The sequence below is a fragment of the Planococcus citri genome, chromosome 2 (assembly GCF_950023065.1).
Source record: "Planococcus citri chromosome 2, ihPlaCitr1.1, whole genome shotgun sequence".
Taxonomy (NCBI): Eukaryota; Metazoa; Arthropoda; class Insecta; order Hemiptera; family Pseudococcidae; genus Planococcus; species Planococcus citri.
In genome coordinates, this window is record NC_088678.1 from 7,873,721 (window position 1) to 7,891,927 (window position 18,207).

Below are 18,207 nucleotides of genomic sequence, written 5' to 3' on the forward strand. Positions count from 1 at the left end.
AAGAATGGGTAGGGTTTTTAAGTGCTCTCATACGTCAGTTGATACATCGGTTCATTTTGCCAAAAATGCGATTCTTTAAATTCTAAAACTTGAATATTTTTGTGAAATGAATATCGGGGATCAACTTTGTATTCACAGTGACCGATTCATGTGGCCCAAAATTTTAAAAAATAGGTACTTGGTAGTGAAAATTTGCCTTTTTGAAAAATCTGTAATTTACGAATTGAAATTTAATTGATCGATTTTGGGTAAGGGGGGTCCAGAATTGTCTGGGTGTAGGATTTTCTGTATTCCCAAATTTTTTCAGCATTTTTGATGCGCCGCAGAATGCTTTCAGCAGTGCTGAAAAAGTCAACGTGAAAAAGAAAATTTCAGGAAATGAATGAAAATATAGATGTTTTCCAATTTCGAGATGGCGAGTTTTTAGCATGAGCATGCCTTGAATGTCGAAATCTATTTGAAAATCCAAAAATGGTGGTTTTTTGTTAATGCTCTTTTTTCTTGAAGGTACTTTCTCAGCAAATGGCAAAGATTACGGACATTTGTTTTGATGCTTAGGTATCGAATGCCCGGTGCCCCAAATTGAATCCCATTGTTTCCAACCGTTTTAATGTCTTCAATAAAATTTTTGTGGTTTTCAGAATTCTTGAATTCCTCCAGAAACTGCGGAAATGAATTTGAGCCTCTAATGATCATATTCTGGTTTATTTTCGGCCTGTTTTTAAGCAAGTTCATCCATAATTGAAGAAATTTCCAGGCAAAAACTTGGAGTGTGCTTTGATGAAAAATTCAAAAAATTCATGTTAGTCCAGGAAAATTAGATGAAAAAAAAGGGTCATTGGGAAAAGTGAGGTAGAAAGCTGAATTTTAGTATACTGGTCCATTTTTTTGTGCTGAACACGAATCCTATGAGTCCCCGGTCGTCCCTGGTGACCGTTCTCCCCTATTGTGAATCTAAGCCCCCCAAAACCAGTTTTTTGCAATTTTCTCCCCCGCATTGCATTTTAGCGAAAAATATGTGGTTAGATAAAAGAATCTACGTCAAATTTCCGATCTAATGATATATCAACTTTCTTTCTACCCCCAAGGGGGGTGGAGCAGGAACCATTCAAATGTGAGGGGTTTTCTAAAAAAAACACAAAAGGGCTATCGGCGCATAAGAGGGGTGAAATGTGCCCCGAGATCGTTCGGGTTGATATCAGCATTGAAAGTGCGTACCATCGAGAAACTACCCCGTGAAAAATTTCAGATCCACACCACCTCCCCTTTTTGCGGAACCCCCCTTTTTTGAAATTTCAGTAACACTTTTCTCAGTCCCATTTCAACCGATTTCAAAAATTTTTCTGGAGGTTATGTATATCCTTGATAGGTATCCCCACAAAAATGTTCAACCCCCTCCCCTCATATTTACCCCTCAAAATGGCGTTTTTTTTTTCATTTTTTTATGCCTATTATCAATCAAGATTGCGAAGTACAATTTTGTAAACACGTTTTTTGGATGTATTTTTGGCCCCCAAACATCATATACTATGTTAGAAATTTTTGCTTTGGTGCGCCGTGGTGAAAACTTGGAATAATGTGTCGTAGGGGGGTGGGGGGGGGTGAAATGGCAATTTTGAAAAAAATAACTATCAATGAGTAGGATATCGTTTTCATATGAATCGATACCGCTGAGCACGAATATGACCTCAGATTTTCTGATACACTCACCTACCCCTCTCCAGAGCCCCTCAGCCCCCTCAATTTTCACGATTTTCGAAATATAGTTATTTTGATGACATTGGTGTCGTTTTCATATGATTCGATACCGCTGAGCACGAATATGACCTCAGATTTTCTGCTACACTCACCAAAAACTGGTTTTGGGGGGCTTAGATCCACAATAGGGGAGAACGCTCACCAGGGACGACCGGGGACTCATCGGATTCGTGTTCAGCACAAAAAAATGGACCAGTATACCAAAATTCAGCTTTCTACCTCACTTTTCCCAATGACCCTTTTTTTTCATCTAATTTTCCTGGACTAACATGAATTTTTTGAATTTTTCATCAAAGCACACTCCAAGTTTTTGCCTGGAAATTTCTTCAATTATGGATGAACTTGCTTAAAAACAGGCCGAAAATATTCCGCGAGTTATGGAAAATTTCAAAAATTCTGGAATTATCGAAAATCGCACTGAATAGATTCCAGAATGGCTGAAATTGTAGGATTCCGGTCCTAGAACAAGGTGTCTACTGGAAAGGAAAACAAGGAAATAGCAAGGATTTCACTTTAGGTAGCAAGGAAGCAGGAAAATAGCAGGGATTTTCACAAATTCTGTGTAATAGCAAGGATTTTTCAAAAAAGTTCCCCTTGAATTTTCAATTTCATAATGCATTTTCCATTTTTTTTCTTGTAATTTTCTCATTAAGAATTGTTGATTTCTACTTTTTGAATCATAAATTTTCGAAAGCCAAAAGCTTTTGCTCTCACTTCGCTTTGAAATCGGAAGTTATAAAATTTCAGGGTTGTGCCACAAAAAACGCAAAATTGTATTATGCTGCACAAAATAGCGAAAAGAGGTGAAAAACTTCTTTCAAAAACATCAAAAATCACGAAATTGTAGCGTTGAAACTTCTCAAGTATAATGATTTTACTGCTCTAAATTGTTAAAATCTTTGCCCTTCTCTTCTCGTCTTAGATTCAATTTTCAAAGTTCAAAAGCTGAATAAATCACAAAAACGACTAAAAAAGGTACGAATTTTTGATTTCAGTATACCAAGAAGAATTTTTTCAAGACGAATTGTTGTGAAGCTCATCTTTTGTTGTCTTCGTGTTATTATACATTTTTAATTCTTAATCATGCCAATTGTTTTTCTTCGTAATGTTCAATCAGCATGAAACTGATTGAAAAAAAAGTCAAGAAATTTCCTACAAAAGGAGTACGTACATTCAGAGGGGGGGGTGGTCTTTTTAAGCTCAAATTTGAAGCAAGGAAAATGGCAAGAAAATATCAAGGAATTTTATTTTTTAAATCCAGTAGACACCTTGTAGAAGTCGATATTAGCTCTTCATCAATTTCACTGAAAAAGTACACTGCAAAAAAAATAGGTTCCAGAAAATCACAATTTCTGGATTTTTAAAAATTCGCAAAAAAAATTGAAATATATTAATTTGCGAAGCTGAAATTTTGGTTATAGGGGTTAATTTTTAGGCTCAGAAATTCTTGAATGAAAACAACGATCTAGTTTAACTAGAGGGTACCTGAACTGGCAGGAAAATTTCGGTTCGAAGCTAAGCTGAGTGGAAATGGGCATGAAAAAGACACAATCAATTAAAATTTCAACTGCAAAAATTTATTTTTGGTGAATTTTTGAAAATTAAGATCCAAAAAAGGTTATGAAAATCGAAATTTTACCGATTGAATTTAGACTGTTAGAAGGTATGCACCTTTTAGAAATGACAATTTCCAAAGATTTTCAGCAGGCTTCAAAACTGTTCTGAAAGCTCGAAACCGTTTCCAATCGATTTTAAATATCAAAAATCAGGTGCTTGCCTACCAAATTAAAACTTTGTAGCACAATTAAGTAACATCTTGGGGTTTTCACTTATTTTTGCCTAAATTTGATCTTTGAAAATGGATCAAAAATCGAAAAATGAATTAGGATACCTCCCTCATCAAGAGAACTTTTTTCGAACGTTCAAAAATTCACTAAAAACTGACAAATTATTCGAGCAGTTTATATTTTAATCCATATAATTTTGGAACTCTTTCCAAAAATTATGTTGATTTTTCAGTTGGATTTCTTCAATTTTACTCTCTTTTTAGGGGAAGGGGGGTTGAAATTTTAGATAATGTGTGTAGTTCAATGTTCAAACCAGCGCGAAATGCAAGGTGTAACATCTGGATTTTATTTGGGCCATTGGATTTTCAATTCTCTCTAGTCTCTACAATAATTCATGTAATCAATAAAATTGTATCACCAGTATACATATTTTTGGAAAAATTTGATGAAAAAAAATATCTCGATATTCAAGACATGAAACAACAAAAAAAAAAAAATAATGAGTATTGAAAACTTTACAAATCGATGCACATGTAACAAAAATACAAAATAATCACGACGATGTTGTGGTTCCACTTAGATTATTAAATTCATTATTGAGCCATTCGGTGTTGGTGATCAAAGCTGCATAAATTCCTGGTATCGCACTACTGCAGCCAACTCCCCATGATGTAACGCCTACTTGCACATATATTTCCGGGGATGATTTCAAGGAACAAACTAGTGGCCCTCCTCCATCTCCCTGTAAAATTATTCGCAGTTTTTTTTTTAGTAATTTCATCACAGAACTATTTGAAACAGACTAAAGGACAAGGAACCACGACGACGACCTACAGATGAGTATTTTAAGTCGCACCTACAAAAATTCTTGTGCCCCCACCCCCACCACCCACTTAAAAACCATAATTTTCTCAATGTAAAAGTGAAAATTTCATGTCATTCTTTTGACAAATGAAAATAGAAACATTTGAAATCGATTTGATTGAAAATCAATTTTAGTCGAATTCAAACCCCCCCCTCCCCCTCCTTACAACTCTGAGCCAGTCTTCGAACGATTTTTTGTCCATGTAGAGATAAAACCTGCACTCAATACTTGATTTCTCTGATACTTTCCTATTCTCATTTGGAAATTGAGATGAGAGCAGCTACCTTTTGCAAAATGTGATATTTCAGGCCAAAATTTTTTAATTCAACTTTTTGCAAGAAACAAAAAAATGTCATTTTTGCAAAATGGTCCATCTTTAAAATTGAAGGTGTTAAAAAGAAATTAAATTTTTGAGGGGAAAAATGAATCCCTCAGTTCATCTAAATTTTTGAAAGTCGAAACTTGTCGACTTTGATGGTGAATTCGTGCGTAAATTTTTGAAATGAGCAGAAAATATTATTTTGAGAAATTATTTATTTTTGAAGTTCAAAGATCTATGTAAGGATGATAAATTACAAAACTGTGAAGGTGCCTTGAAAAATTCATCTCTGGAAGGTCATAAAAGTTTTTGAAAATGCTACCTACTACATCAATAGTTCAAGTATGCATGTAGGTGCAAAAAAGTGATGTAAAAATCCTAAAAAAAATTGTTTATTTCAAATCAAGGTCGTTTTTTATCCAAAGCTTTGTAGATAAGTATTTTTCATGTTTTCATTTTCTAGAAATTTTTTTTCAGAACAATAATTTTTTGAAATTTATATTTTTTTTGGACTATGCACAAATTTTATTTCAAGCTGCACGACATACCTTCCGACAAGCACAGATGATAAATTACGTATATTTGTATCTATGTGGTTATCTCACCTGGCACACCATATTATAAGGATCTTCTTCTCTGGCGCACATGAAACTCGGATGGAGTAGGAATTTGCCTCCCAAACGTGTACTTCGTAAAGAATTTTGGCATTCGTCATTAGGCACAGTGACTACGTAAACTTTTTTCAACTTTTGTGGCACAGTACCTTCGTCAGCTGAAATGAAAATGAGTTTTATTCGTATCATTTGAACTCCATCTCGTAAAAAGAGGTCTGAATGGATAACAGGAGGTCTATGTAAGTATAACCTTGTCGATTCTTTCCCCATCCAGCAACAATGCATTTCGTAGAATCGTAAGAGTCTGGTGATGGAGTCAGTCCCAAAGGAGCACAGATTCGACCAATATGGTCTGCGAAGTGGAAAGGCTCGGTCATATTGAGCAGAGCCAGATCATTAAGCAAGAGTTTGTGCGAATAATTTCCATGTATACTGATTTTTTTCACTGATCGTTCTTGGTGAGGAAGTGTATCATTAGTGTCGCCGTTCATGTCGTAAACACCTGCACGAATCCTCAAAGTACTCGGGTCTACATTACTAAAAAGAGAAAGGATTTAATTTTCAATCTGATGTTTCTGAGTAAATAAGCAGCTGTTGTTAATCACCAGCTTCGTACTTACTTTACACAATGAGCAGCAGTCAAAACTACAGATGGGGATAACAGTGATCCTGAGCAAATGAAGCCCAATGTTTGTTCACCATTCGCTTTAGCTGGACTGGTCTGTAGAATAGCAACAATCCAGGGGAATTCGCCAAATTGAGCGTACGGATCGACTGCATTATTCACATAGGTAAATAAATTAAAACACGAACGAGGTACTCAGATTTGTAGTAGTCTATTTTGAGAAAAATTTGAGTCAACTCACCATCAGGAATAATATTATCAGTTCTTTTTCTAATTCCGCATTTTTCACTACCGGTGTTCGATACCGGAGAAGCCTCCGATGATCCCTCGGCTGGAGATCGAACTATTCGCAATGACAATGAACTTGTTGTTATCAATAAAAACACCGACACTAAGGTAAACAAATCACAGAAATTGCGCATAATGAACGATAAACAATTATGCTTCTGTATCGCGTGCGGGTAAATGTATAAAAGATTCTTTACAATGTGCAGAAGTGTTACCTTGGGGGTAAACGTTTTCAATATGTGTATATTATTGATATTCTCAGCGACCAGTTTTATCTAAACTTGGCTCACGTGATGAGCAAGTCGCAATAGGTAACTAAATTTAGGTAGTATTTTGCTCTGCGTTGTATTGTGAACATTATACTCGTGCAAATAGGCAGATAGAGATACGCGAAACAGGTTATTTAACCGAAAGGGAAAACCAATAATATTTATAAATTATGGATACGAGATCATCAATTAACGTCGTTAACACGATGTACTTTTAATTAGATATCGCGAATCGATATAAAAATTATTACGAATGTTTTAAATGCATTTGAATTGATATTTTGTATCACATACGTACGTAAACTCACCTATCTCGTATGTAAAAGTTGAAGTATGGGAGCTAATGGCACTTTAAATGAAAGAAAAATAGGGATAGGTTAATTTAAGCTCTCTTCCATGATTTTCAAGGTCAACGAAGCTGAAGAACATTAATCATGATTTGCTAATTTTGAGGTTTCAAGGCTTAAAATTGTGTTACCTACCTGGTTTAATTTTGGCATTTTTTCTTGCATCTGTATTCAAATTTTTTTTGAAAATCCCTGTGGCATAAATTTTATACCAGACTTCAATATTCAATTGCATGAAAATTGTTTGCAGTGAGCCATTATTTTTAAAATCCTATACCTACATCAAAAAATGAGCGTTTATGTAAGTACATGGCATCTTTGTATCTTCTTTCTTTCTACTTATCAGTCTTAAAATATCTTTCCCATCATCCTTGTTCATTCTGAGACGATATTCTCAATACGTCGAGCAATTCAAATTTTGAACAAACGATTCGCCAACGTGATTTTGAACTTCCCCTTTTAGTCATTGGAAAATTACACGTTCTTTCTTTGTTCAATTTGTTCAATTGGAAAAAAACATAAGTACAAGGTGTCTGGCACGTATCCAGTCACGAGATTGCAATATACAGCCGGATTTCATTGAGAGGAAATATTTAATGAATGAGTTGTCTATCTACAAGTGTGAAATTGCACGTTATAAGATCATCATGTTAGGAATGAATAATGTATTGAGATCTGGATGAATGTTTTCGAGATAATTTCTTTAAGATTGAAGTAACTGTAAAATGTTAATGGTGGAGAAAATTTTATAGGGGGAAGGGGAGAGGGAGAGTTGGAAAAAAATTACTCGTCGTTACAGGGTATTTATTCAGTTCATAGAGTCTTACGTAGATCTTCATATTCAATTTTTTTTTGTATCATCTAAGGATTTTTTCAGAGCATGGGGTCTAGTAAGCCCTTTAATTTTTGTTTGGTTTGTTTGTACACATTTATACCTTATCTTCGATCTGTCGAATGGATTTGCGGTAGTTTCGAGTCGTTTAAGACAAGCCCTCGGGCATCAACCCCCCTTAAAACACAAATAAATATAAAAACAATCTTCGGCACCAAGCCCCCGGGCCGAAGGATCCCTTGCGTGAGATTCCCTTGACCATGGTCAGTGGTTTTCAGGTGTTTGGACGGGAATCTTTCGGCCATGTTGAGGTGAAGTGAGCGTTGAGTGATCTGAGGAGCGGCTGAGGTTAGTGTTTAGGGGATATGAGTTGAAGAACAGTAATGCAAGTTAGTTGATTAAAAAAAAAAAAAAAAAAAAAAAAAGCCTTCAACGGAAAACGGAAATGTAGATTTCTCAATTGGAAAAATTACTTTCAAAAGGGGCCAAAGAAGGGGAAAATTTTAACCTGCACAAAAACTTTCGAGTCGGATAAATGGGAATCGACAGAGGACTCCAAAACATACCACCAGCCAAAACTTCAAAGAGGGTCATTCCACGTCAATTAGACCAAGAAGTGGTAGGTGGGTTCGCCGATTTTTTTGAAATTTTTCCTGTGGAAAGACCTTCCGAAGGGATGACCAATGGCGCAAATCGCAGCCCTCTAGCCCATTTTTAACGGCAGCCAGGGGTGACAAAGTTTTCAGTGAACCCAAAATACCATCATTTCAGCAGTGGATTACTCGATAACCGCGATACCTATCAAAATGGAACTTTTTCCAATAGTTAGGGGTTTTGAAAGGCTTTTTGGTGATATCATAAAAATCAGTGTTGCCACTTTTTTTCGTACAAAAAATTAGCTCAAAAAGTTTCAAAATGTAGTTTTTATATCGTTCCGACTCTCAAAAATTCTGAAAAAAATATATTATGGACAACTGTTCATGCTGAACAACATATTAAAAAATTGGGATGGTAACTTGGCGCAAAGTCGATTTAATAAAATTTAAAGTGTGCAAAAAAATGTGATTTTTTGATTTAAAACATGAAAACAAGTTTTGATAGGTAAAGTTGACTCATTTGACCCCTATTTTTACGCATCTGTTGAAAAAGTTGAAAAACTCCTTTCACTCGATGAGATGAACTCTTCACAAAAAATCAAATTTTGAAAAAATTCAATTTTTAATTTCAAGCAACAAAAAAAGTTAGAATTATTCAGTTGTGTTATTTTGACCTCTTTCTGACGTATATTTCATGAAAAAGTTGATAAAAATTACACTCACAACAAAAAAATAAAAATTCGTTCATTTTTTGAATCTTTTTGAATTTTGATTTTTTGTGAGGAGTTCATTTCATCGAGTGGAAGGGATTTTTCAACTTTTTAACAGATACGTAAAAATAGGGGTCAAATGAGTCAACTTTACCTATCAAAACTTGTTTTCATGTTTTAAATCAAAAAATCACATTTTTTTGCACACTTTAAATTTTATTAAATCGACTTTGCGCCAAGTTACCATCCCAATTTTTTAATATGTTGTTCAGCATGAACAGTTGTCCATAATATATTTTTTTCAGAATTTTTGAGAGTCGGAACGATATAAAAACTACATTTTGAAACTTTTTGAGCTAATTTTTTGTACGAAAAAAGTGGCAACACTGATTTTTATGATATCACCAAAAAGCCTTTCAAAACCCCTAACTATTGGAAAAAGTTCCATTTTGATAGGTATCGTGGTTATCGAGTAATCCACTGCTGAAATGGATGGTATTTTGGGTTCACTGAAAACTTTGACACCCCCTGGCTGCCGTTAAAAATGGGCTAGAGGGCTGCGATTTGCGCCATTGGTCATCCCTTCGGAAGGTCTTTCCACAGGAAAAATTTCAAAAAAATCGGCGAACCCACCTACCACTTCTTGGTCCGATTGACGTGGAATGACCCAATAGTGAAATTAATTTCTCGATTTTTGGCGAATTTTTAAAAATTCGAAGGGTTGGGCCAAAAACGAGGGAAAACAAAGTTTTGCCAAATTGACCAAAAAGTCAGAAATTTGGTTTGTACCCTTCTTTCGACTTTTCAAGTCAATTAGTGACGTTTTTAAATCACTCTGGAGCCTCTAGCAGATTTTGATTGTTTTTTTGATTTTCTGGAGAAAATTTTGGATTTGAACCGGTTTAAGAAGATTTTTAAAATGTATGCCTAAATCGATTAAATGGGTCACAAAGCTGGTAAATCCGAATCTATAGGCAAGGAATTTCATTTTTACCCCAATTACGCAATTTTTTCCAAAACTGAAAAATCCGAAAATCCGCTGGAGGCTCCAGAATGATTCGAAACCGTCTACAATCGACTCTGGAGATCGAGAATAGGGTGAAAAATCAAAGAGCTTTTTAGAATAAGATAGTGAAATCGGAACTTTCTCCAATTTTGACAAAACTCGCCCAAAATGTTAGTTTGGATGTAAAACCATCCTCCAAAAAATTTTGAGTCGACCCTCCCCTTCCCACCACAATTCGAGAAATGCTCCCATACGTGCTCAAGATTGAAAATTCTCGTTCTCTGGAAGGGGTGGTCCAAAAATGTTGAAACTTTCACAAGGTCTAGATACTAAGTACCTGTGTGACATTTTTTCGAATTTTAAAAAAAATATATTTGGTTTTTTAGAGGGAGGGAGGAGGGTTAAAAATTTCAAAAATTTGTAGGAAAAAAACCAGGAGGGTACCCTTTGCGAAATTTTTTCAGAAATTTAGTTGCACCCCAAGGTATATCATATATTTTTTGTTGAGTTCAAAAATCGGTGCTACGTGCTAAAAAAATCAAAATCTTGCAAAAAACGTGATTTTTCGTCATTTTTTGTCGTGTTTGGGCTTTCAAGGTCAAAATTTTTAGAAAAAAAATGAAATTTCAAGCAACGTTACGTTAAAAGACACGAAAATGACAATATTCCAAAGGTTGCCCACCTTTTTTTTTTTGTTTATACGAAATTTTGAAATTTCAACACCCCTCCCTCCCAAGTCTTTTCCAAAAAACTCTTAATATTAAAATTTGTTTTGAAGAAAATTTCACACACGCACCTTCGTAGTGACTATTTTTTGTGGAAGTTTCAAAATTGGACCATGAGCACGTATGGGTACATTTCTCGAGTTATGTTGGGGGAGGGGGTTGACTCAAAAAAAATTTTAAGATAGTTTTACATCCAAACTAACATTTTGGGTGAGTTTCGTTAAAATTTAGGAAAGTGTCGATTTCACTATCTTATTTTGAAAGGCTCTTTCATCATTTTTCGTACTTTCATTTTTTTTTTTTTTGTTTTCATCAGAAATAATCACTGATGAAAATTTTCTTTTTGGACCGACATGAAAACATGGTCAAAGTAATTATGTGCCTAAATCGATTGAATGGGACACAGAGGCGGTAAATTAGAGGTTAGAAGTGCTGGATTTCATTTCCACCTTCTTACAAGATGAGTTTTTTCAAAAACTGTACTATCCGAAAATCCTCCGAACCCTCGAGAACGGTTCAAAACCATCATCAATTTCACTCTGGAGGTTGAAAATGAGGCCCAAACCAAATCTTTGAGAATTTGGAACTTTCAAAATATTTCGGTAGGCTCCAAACCTGCTTGAAAACCACTTAAAGCCACCTTCAATCTACTTAGTATGTTAAAATTAGGGTTCAAATTGAATTTCGTGAAAGGTTCAACTACCTATCACAAATTTGATAAAGGCTCCAGAACTCCTCAAAAATTGTTTAAAATCGTTTTCAACCGATTCAGGGCGAAGAGGTCAAAGAAAAGGTGCGAACAAAATTGCAGTTTTTCAGATAAATTTGGTGGAATTTTGATGTTTTTCAATTTTGAAATAAATCGTTCGATTTAGCTTTGTCCTGTTATTCATTTTACTGTCAGGATACCTCCCTTTTTTTTCGCCAACTTCAAACAGATATTTTGAGGACATTTTTTTTTCAATTTTTATCTTTTTTTTGGCGTTTTTCTGAACATGCCATATTTTTTCTTGCCATTGCGTGACCTCTTAATCGTTGATTTTCCTGCGAAACAATCAAGAAAAGGATCATTTATGATACTACTGTAGGTCTAGGTATACGTTGAAAACTTGACCATAATTTGTGAACGACTTTCGAAGTCGACTACTTCAAAAAATAAATTCCTCATCAGTGCATCTAGCTGAGTTGTTGATTTGAATGCTTTATGACCTTGCAAATTTATGTTTGTTGGTGGCTTGATGATTGTGTTTATACCTTCTTTAAATGGATGAACATTATATCTTCGGCATAATTGCAATGATAATAATAACAGATTAGTTTCGAATGAAAAATTTCCCAAATTTCCAAAACGAACAACGCAAAATTATTGTCAGATAATTTCAAAACGCTATTCTGTGAAATTAAAGTGTTGTTTTTGTTTATGTTTATTGAAATTCCTCTTAACAAATTTTCTGAGTTGTATTCTTCTGAATGAGACAAAAAAAAGTGTTTTTAATTTTTCCACTTCACACTTCACTCAGATTTGTAAATTCAAGTATTATTGTGCCTTTTCTGTCATATTTTTTTCAATTTCTATTTTCAATCGTTGATTTCATTACACCCTACACCGACACGATTCGCACTCGCATGTCAATAAAATATCCATCAAAATAACAAAACTCTCTACAAATTCATCAAGCTTTATTGAATTTTTCAACAGAACATCATATTTATGATTTTCTAATACACATATTTACAACCTTGCATCACTACTTTGTAAAATCATTTAAACTGCAATTATATCAACAATTCATTTACATTGGATGGTGAGCCAGATAAGTTGCATTCAATTTCCTCCTGTTTGAACAAATTCGCTTCCATTGGTACTTCGTGATCTCAAGAGAGCGCATGATTTTTTGTACAGCACATTTTCTTATTTCAAGTTTCTGTGGAAAATAACATTATATTTCATTAAAAAGGAGTGAAACTGCAGCCATCGAATTAAAATGTATAAGTAGGCAATATTAATGTATACTTTTAATCGACTTGAACGAAAAAAAGAGTAAAATTATCGACGAAATTTAGACTTAATTCATTATTTAAATATTTCGATCATTTTCGTATAGTTTTAAAAAATGTCAGACCTCTAGAAAAATGAAATTGTCTTTCGCAATGATTTCCAAAATTGAGCAATATTTTATCGCAACTCAATTCAGCTTTGATGGCGATTTAAAATTTCAAACTGGCAGTAGTTTTAAGAAATTCATCTTTTTTCCACGTTTTTGGGCCATTTGAGCTATTTTTGTGGCAATTATTGAATTTTTTGAAAGTTTTATTGATAAATGATTGACTTTTTTGCAATTTAATGATTGTTTAGACTAAATAATTTTACATGCAAAGAATTTGATGTAAGATTTGAACAATTCAACATATTTTTTTGTTATTTTACTAATTTTTTGAATCTCCTGAATCTTTTTATGAGATTAAATTCTAACTGAGGTCCTTTTTTACGAAAATCAACGAATTTAAAAAGTAAAAAATTAGAGATAATGGTAATTTAATGAATTACTCACCGAGCCAAAGTTGGCTTTTGGCAAAATGACAACGTGGTTTCAAGAATCATATCGTAGGTTATTTCAACGACCGACAAATGCCTCTTGATTATTTCTTCGCAATCGATGCCTTTGTCAGAGGTGAGCAATGATGATGATTTTTGAGAAAATGCTGCACACTTTTCCACAAATAGGTGGCTCTTTGCTGACGACGATTTACTATTTGGTATTTTACAACGTACGTTTGAACCTTGGCATTGGCCTCTGCAAATAAAGTCACCCATTAGTTAAACTGGAATATAGTTCATCTCGCTTTGTTGGTCGAGTTAACGAGTTTTTAAATCGTAAAAATTGAAAAGAAATAAACGAAAAAAGTCTTAAAGCACACTTACTGGTTATGATCATCTTCACTAGTTGAAAAAATGTCAACATTGTCTCCTTCTTGTACACACACAAAATGTTACAACTAATTCGCAAATTAACACTTTTCTAGTATTATTAACTCAGCTGGAATCGCACTGATATTCACAGAAACCACCGACACAAAAATATTGAGAACCGAGAATCGAAAACACACTACAGGTATATAAAATTCAATCAATCGACTATCTTGTTATTCCGGGTTCGACTGCCAACGAAACTAAAGAAACACTGAATGCCTACTCGCCTTCTGCCAGGTATTAAAATGATTACTCGAAAAAAACCCTGTTTACGTTTATCCAAATACCTATGCGATACAATTATAGACGTCGTTTCGTCAAAATACCGCGCAAATGGTGAAAAAACATTGATACAGTTTGACGCACTCAGCTGATGGGAATCCAGAAATCCTACGTTAATCTATATTTAAATCGCTACACAAAACTGGTTTCCCAAAGATGAGAGAAAAAAAAACCAGCAAGCGGGAATGCAATTGACGTATTTTGGAGGTCATTTCACGAATTATTGTGTGCGGATGAGAAGAGAAGCATATTTTTTGTGAAATTAAACAACTCGGGAAATTATTGTATTTTTGTAATTAGAAGCATGTAATACCTCTGTATGTTGAATTTTTGCTGACGTTTTACGTAGGTAGATTAATGGATCAGAACGAAGAACAGCGTTTTAAAGTAAACATAAGACTCGAATCGTGGGCAAATTCGTGAAATAATTATACATCCTATAGGATAATTTTCACATTGATAGTTGATACTCGTGGGGTTATAAGTAGCTATTCGAGCCTATTTATATATTGCAGCTTATTATGACAAATGATGTAAATATTACTAGTTCGGTGATCATGAATGAAATTTTTATTCTTTTGAGACAATCGAATGAAAAGTAATTCTAAATTCAAGCCTATGTTGCAATTTATTATGGCAAATGATGTAAATATTACAAGTTCAGTGATCACGAATAAAATTTTTATTGGTTTGAGACTACATATCGAGTGAAAAGCAACTCTAGTTTATTTTATTTAGTGATAGAAAATATGCATTTATTCATAACTTCCTGTTTACTTTCTGTTTCAGGTGAGTAAGAAATCAAATTTTCCCTGCATGAATTAGAGAACATGAAAATGAGTAAGTTAATGGAATTTAATGTTAATCGAAGAGGTGACGAACGAATTTTTCATGAATTTACTCATCACTGAAACATGATTTAACCACATGATCAGAAAATTAAAATCAAGAAAGTGGTTTCGATTATTCAATTTAAGGAGATTTTCTAGTGTTAATAATGAAACTGTGATTATTTTTCAAAGTTTGCCTGGGATTTTTCCTGGAGATACGATCGTATTTTTGATAAATTCTGAGGTAAAAAATAAAGCGATTTTCCCATGATTGAAATCAAATCGGGTTGGTCGAAATAAAGGTTGTGCCACTGATCGAAAAATGCTGAAAATTTGCATGAAGGTTTGAAGCAGCACGATATTTTTCTGTGGTCTCAAGAATGGCGATCCGAACTTGTTAAAAATTGACTTAGAAGGTCAATGAACCTGGTGACCCAAAAATAAGTGATTTGCAAATTTTCAACTGCTCAGTAGAACCCTAAAAGTGGTCTGGCTTTTGATGGCAATAGCCTAGGTCGAAGCAGAATCTCAAATATGTGTACTATTTTTTGGAACTGGGGCATTTTCCCCAAAGCAGGGTGGATATGGGCTGGTGCAAAAAAAAAACACGATTTGTTCGAAAATACCCTTTCATTGAGGACCCATATCCCTATGCAAAGACACCTTCGGATCTAAACATTTTTCTGAGTGACTTTCAACTCAAAATAATAAAATAAAGGTCCCTACTTAATACTGAATTTGGTCAAAGTCTTCCAGAATTTTTTTAATGATCCAATCTAACTACATGTAACAATTTTTTCAGTTTTTGGGAAATAATTGGGGTCAAAAGAGACGCAGGAGAGATCTAATTAGAAAAATCAAACTTACCACGTATTTTTTTTTTTTTGATTTTCGGAAAATTTCGGGAGTAGATGGCGGACGTTGGAGGGGACGAATCTGAAAAATTGGTCAATATTCGTATTCAGCGTTTCCAAAAATCACATAAACTGAGTGAGAAACAATTTTTTTTCAATTTTTATCATATTTGGGGGACCAATGTGAAACGTTAAAGAAGACCATCACTCAATGTTTTCAATTTTTAGGACTTTTTTGAGAATCGATGGAGGCATTGGAGGTGCTGAATCAATAAAACAAGATGATAATTATTTGTATTATTTAGAGCTCCAAAAACTCTGATAAAACACATGTCAAATAATTTTATCAACTTTCAAGCGATTTGGAAGACTAATGGATGGGTTTGGTGGACCATACTTATTTGACATTTTTTTACGGTTTTTCCAAAATTTTGAGGCTGTACACTCCCCCCCTCTCTGGGTTTTGAGAATTCCATCACCAAAAGTTCATAGTATTAAATATGTATCATTAAAAGGCGGGTATGTTTTCGCATGATTGATTTTTTTCAAATTTTCTAATCATAGCTTCAAAACTTGGAAAATATTCGGGAGCCCGCTCAAGGATCCATTGCACCCCCCTCGATCCTCTGGGACAACTTTTTTCTTAGAGGGGGAGTCCTAAGGAACATTTCTAGCCCTTGTACTCAAAAAAAGTGGCCCTACTTACAGAATGGCGGACATTTTGATTGACAGGTCAGCCGAAATCGCAGATTTTGCGTTCCAACATAGGATTTGCACAAAATTTTTCAAACCGTACAAAGGTAGATTGAAAGATCAGGCAAAAATTCATCACCTGTCAAAATTTCAAGTGTTAATGTGCGTTTTTCGATTTTTGGTGAATTTTTGAAAATCAAATTTAGGCCAAAAGTGAGGGAAAAAATCAAAATTTTACCAAATTGACCAAGAAAGCTAAAATTTGGGATATACCCTATTTTCGACATACCAAACTGATTCGAAACTGTTTTAAACCGTTTTGAGCAGTTCTGGAGCCTCCATCAGATTTTTGAAACTCGAAATTCCCGCAATATTTCATCAAAATGGAGTTGGAAAGCTGAAATTAATTCTGCAAACTAATTTCAGTACGCTACGTAGTCAACTGCTGGGGGATTTCAAGTCGTTTTGGAGCGTCCAGGAACTTTTTGAAAATTCCTGGAGCTTGCAGCGGAATTTTGAAACTTCAAATTTTTTCAAAATTTCATCAAAATGGAGTTGGAAAGCTGAAATTAATTTTGCAAACTAATTTCAATACGCTACGTAGTCAACTGCAGGGGGATTTCAAGTCGTATTGGAGCGTCCAGGAACTTTTTGAAAATTCCTGGAGCTTCCAGCGGAATTTTGAAACTTCAAATTTTTTCAAAATTTCATTAGATGGAGATGGAGAGCTGAAATTTACTCTACACTCCAATTTTAACACTCTCTGAAGACGAATTCAGGTGGGTTCAAGTCATTTTGGAGTCACCAGCGAATTCTTGAAAATTACTAGAGCTTCCAGTAGATTTTTGAAACTTGAAATTCCCGCAGCATTTTACCAAATGGAGTTTGCAAGCTGAAATTTACTTCGCAAGCTAATTTCAACACGATGTGAAGTCGACTACATGGTGGTCTCAAATGGTTTTGAAGCTTCCAGCTACTTTTCGGAAATTTCAATTTCCCCAAAAACGCCATACAACCTTTCAAAAAGTCGCTGTAGGCTCCAAAACGACTTGAAATTCACCAGCATTCGACTGCGTATAACGTATTGAAATTAGTTTGCAGAATATATTTCAGCTTTCCAACTCCATTTGACAAAATGTCGGGGAAATTTCAAGGTTCAAAAATCTACTTGAGGCTCTAGTAATTTTCAAAAAATCGCTGGACGCTCCAAAACGAATTGAAATCCCCCTGCAGTTGACTTCGTAGCGTATTGAAATCAGTTTGCAGAATAAATTTCGGCTATCCAACTCCATTTGATGAAATTTTGTGGGAAATTCGAGTTTCAAAAATCTGCTGGAGGCTCCAGAACTGCTCAAAATGGTTTGAAACAGTTTCCAATCAATTTGGCATGTCGACAATAGGGTTTATCCCAAATTTCAGCTTTCTTGGTGAATTTGGTAAAATTTTGATTTTTCCCCTCATTTTTGGACTAAATTTGGTTTCCAAAAATTCACCAAAAATCGAAAATGGAACTTAAGCACTTGAAGTTTTGACAGGTGATGAATTTTTGCCTGATCTTTCAATCTACCTTTGTACGGTTTGAAAAATTTTGAGCAAATCCTATGTTGGAACGCAAAATCTGCGATTTCGGCTCACCTGTCAATCAAAATGGCCGCCATTTTGTAAGTAGGGCCACTTTTCTTTTGAGTACAAGGGCTAGAAATGTTCCTCAGGACTCCCCTTTAAGAAAAAAGTTGTCCCGGAGGATCGACGGGGGAGGGGTACAATAGATCCTTATGCGGGCTCCCCAACTAAAACTTTTAACTGTCCTCAGTAATTAGATAGGGTATCTAACAT

At 34.6% G+C, this 18,207-nt stretch overlaps 1 protein-coding gene and 1 long non-coding RNA gene across 2 annotated transcripts; both read right to left on the bottom strand.

Moving 5' to 3' along the window:
* Positions 1-4,032: 4,032 nt before the first annotated feature.
* LOC135834445 (phenoloxidase-activating factor 2-like) lies at positions 4,033-6,585 on the bottom strand. The gene is made up of 5 exons (XM_065348325.1): positions 6,210-6,585; positions 5,964-6,117; positions 5,594-5,880; positions 5,335-5,501; positions 4,033-4,287 (listed from the first exon to the last, which is right to left on the bottom strand). The coding sequence occupies exons 1-5, from the start codon at positions 6,388-6,390 to the stop codon at positions 4,099-4,101; spliced, it is 978 nt and encodes a 325-aa protein (XP_065204397.1). The 5' UTR covers positions 6,391-6,585; the 3' UTR covers positions 4,033-4,098.
* A 5,819-nt stretch (positions 6,586-12,404) lies between these two features.
* On the bottom strand, positions 12,405-14,063 carry LOC135834446 (uncharacterized). Its single transcript, XR_010556673.1, has 3 exons — positions 13,665-14,063; positions 13,294-13,536; positions 12,405-12,666 (listed from the first exon to the last, which is right to left on the bottom strand). It is a non-coding gene; the product is annotated as an uncharacterized LOC135834446 (long non-coding RNA).
* Positions 14,064-18,207: the final 4,144 nt, after the last annotated feature.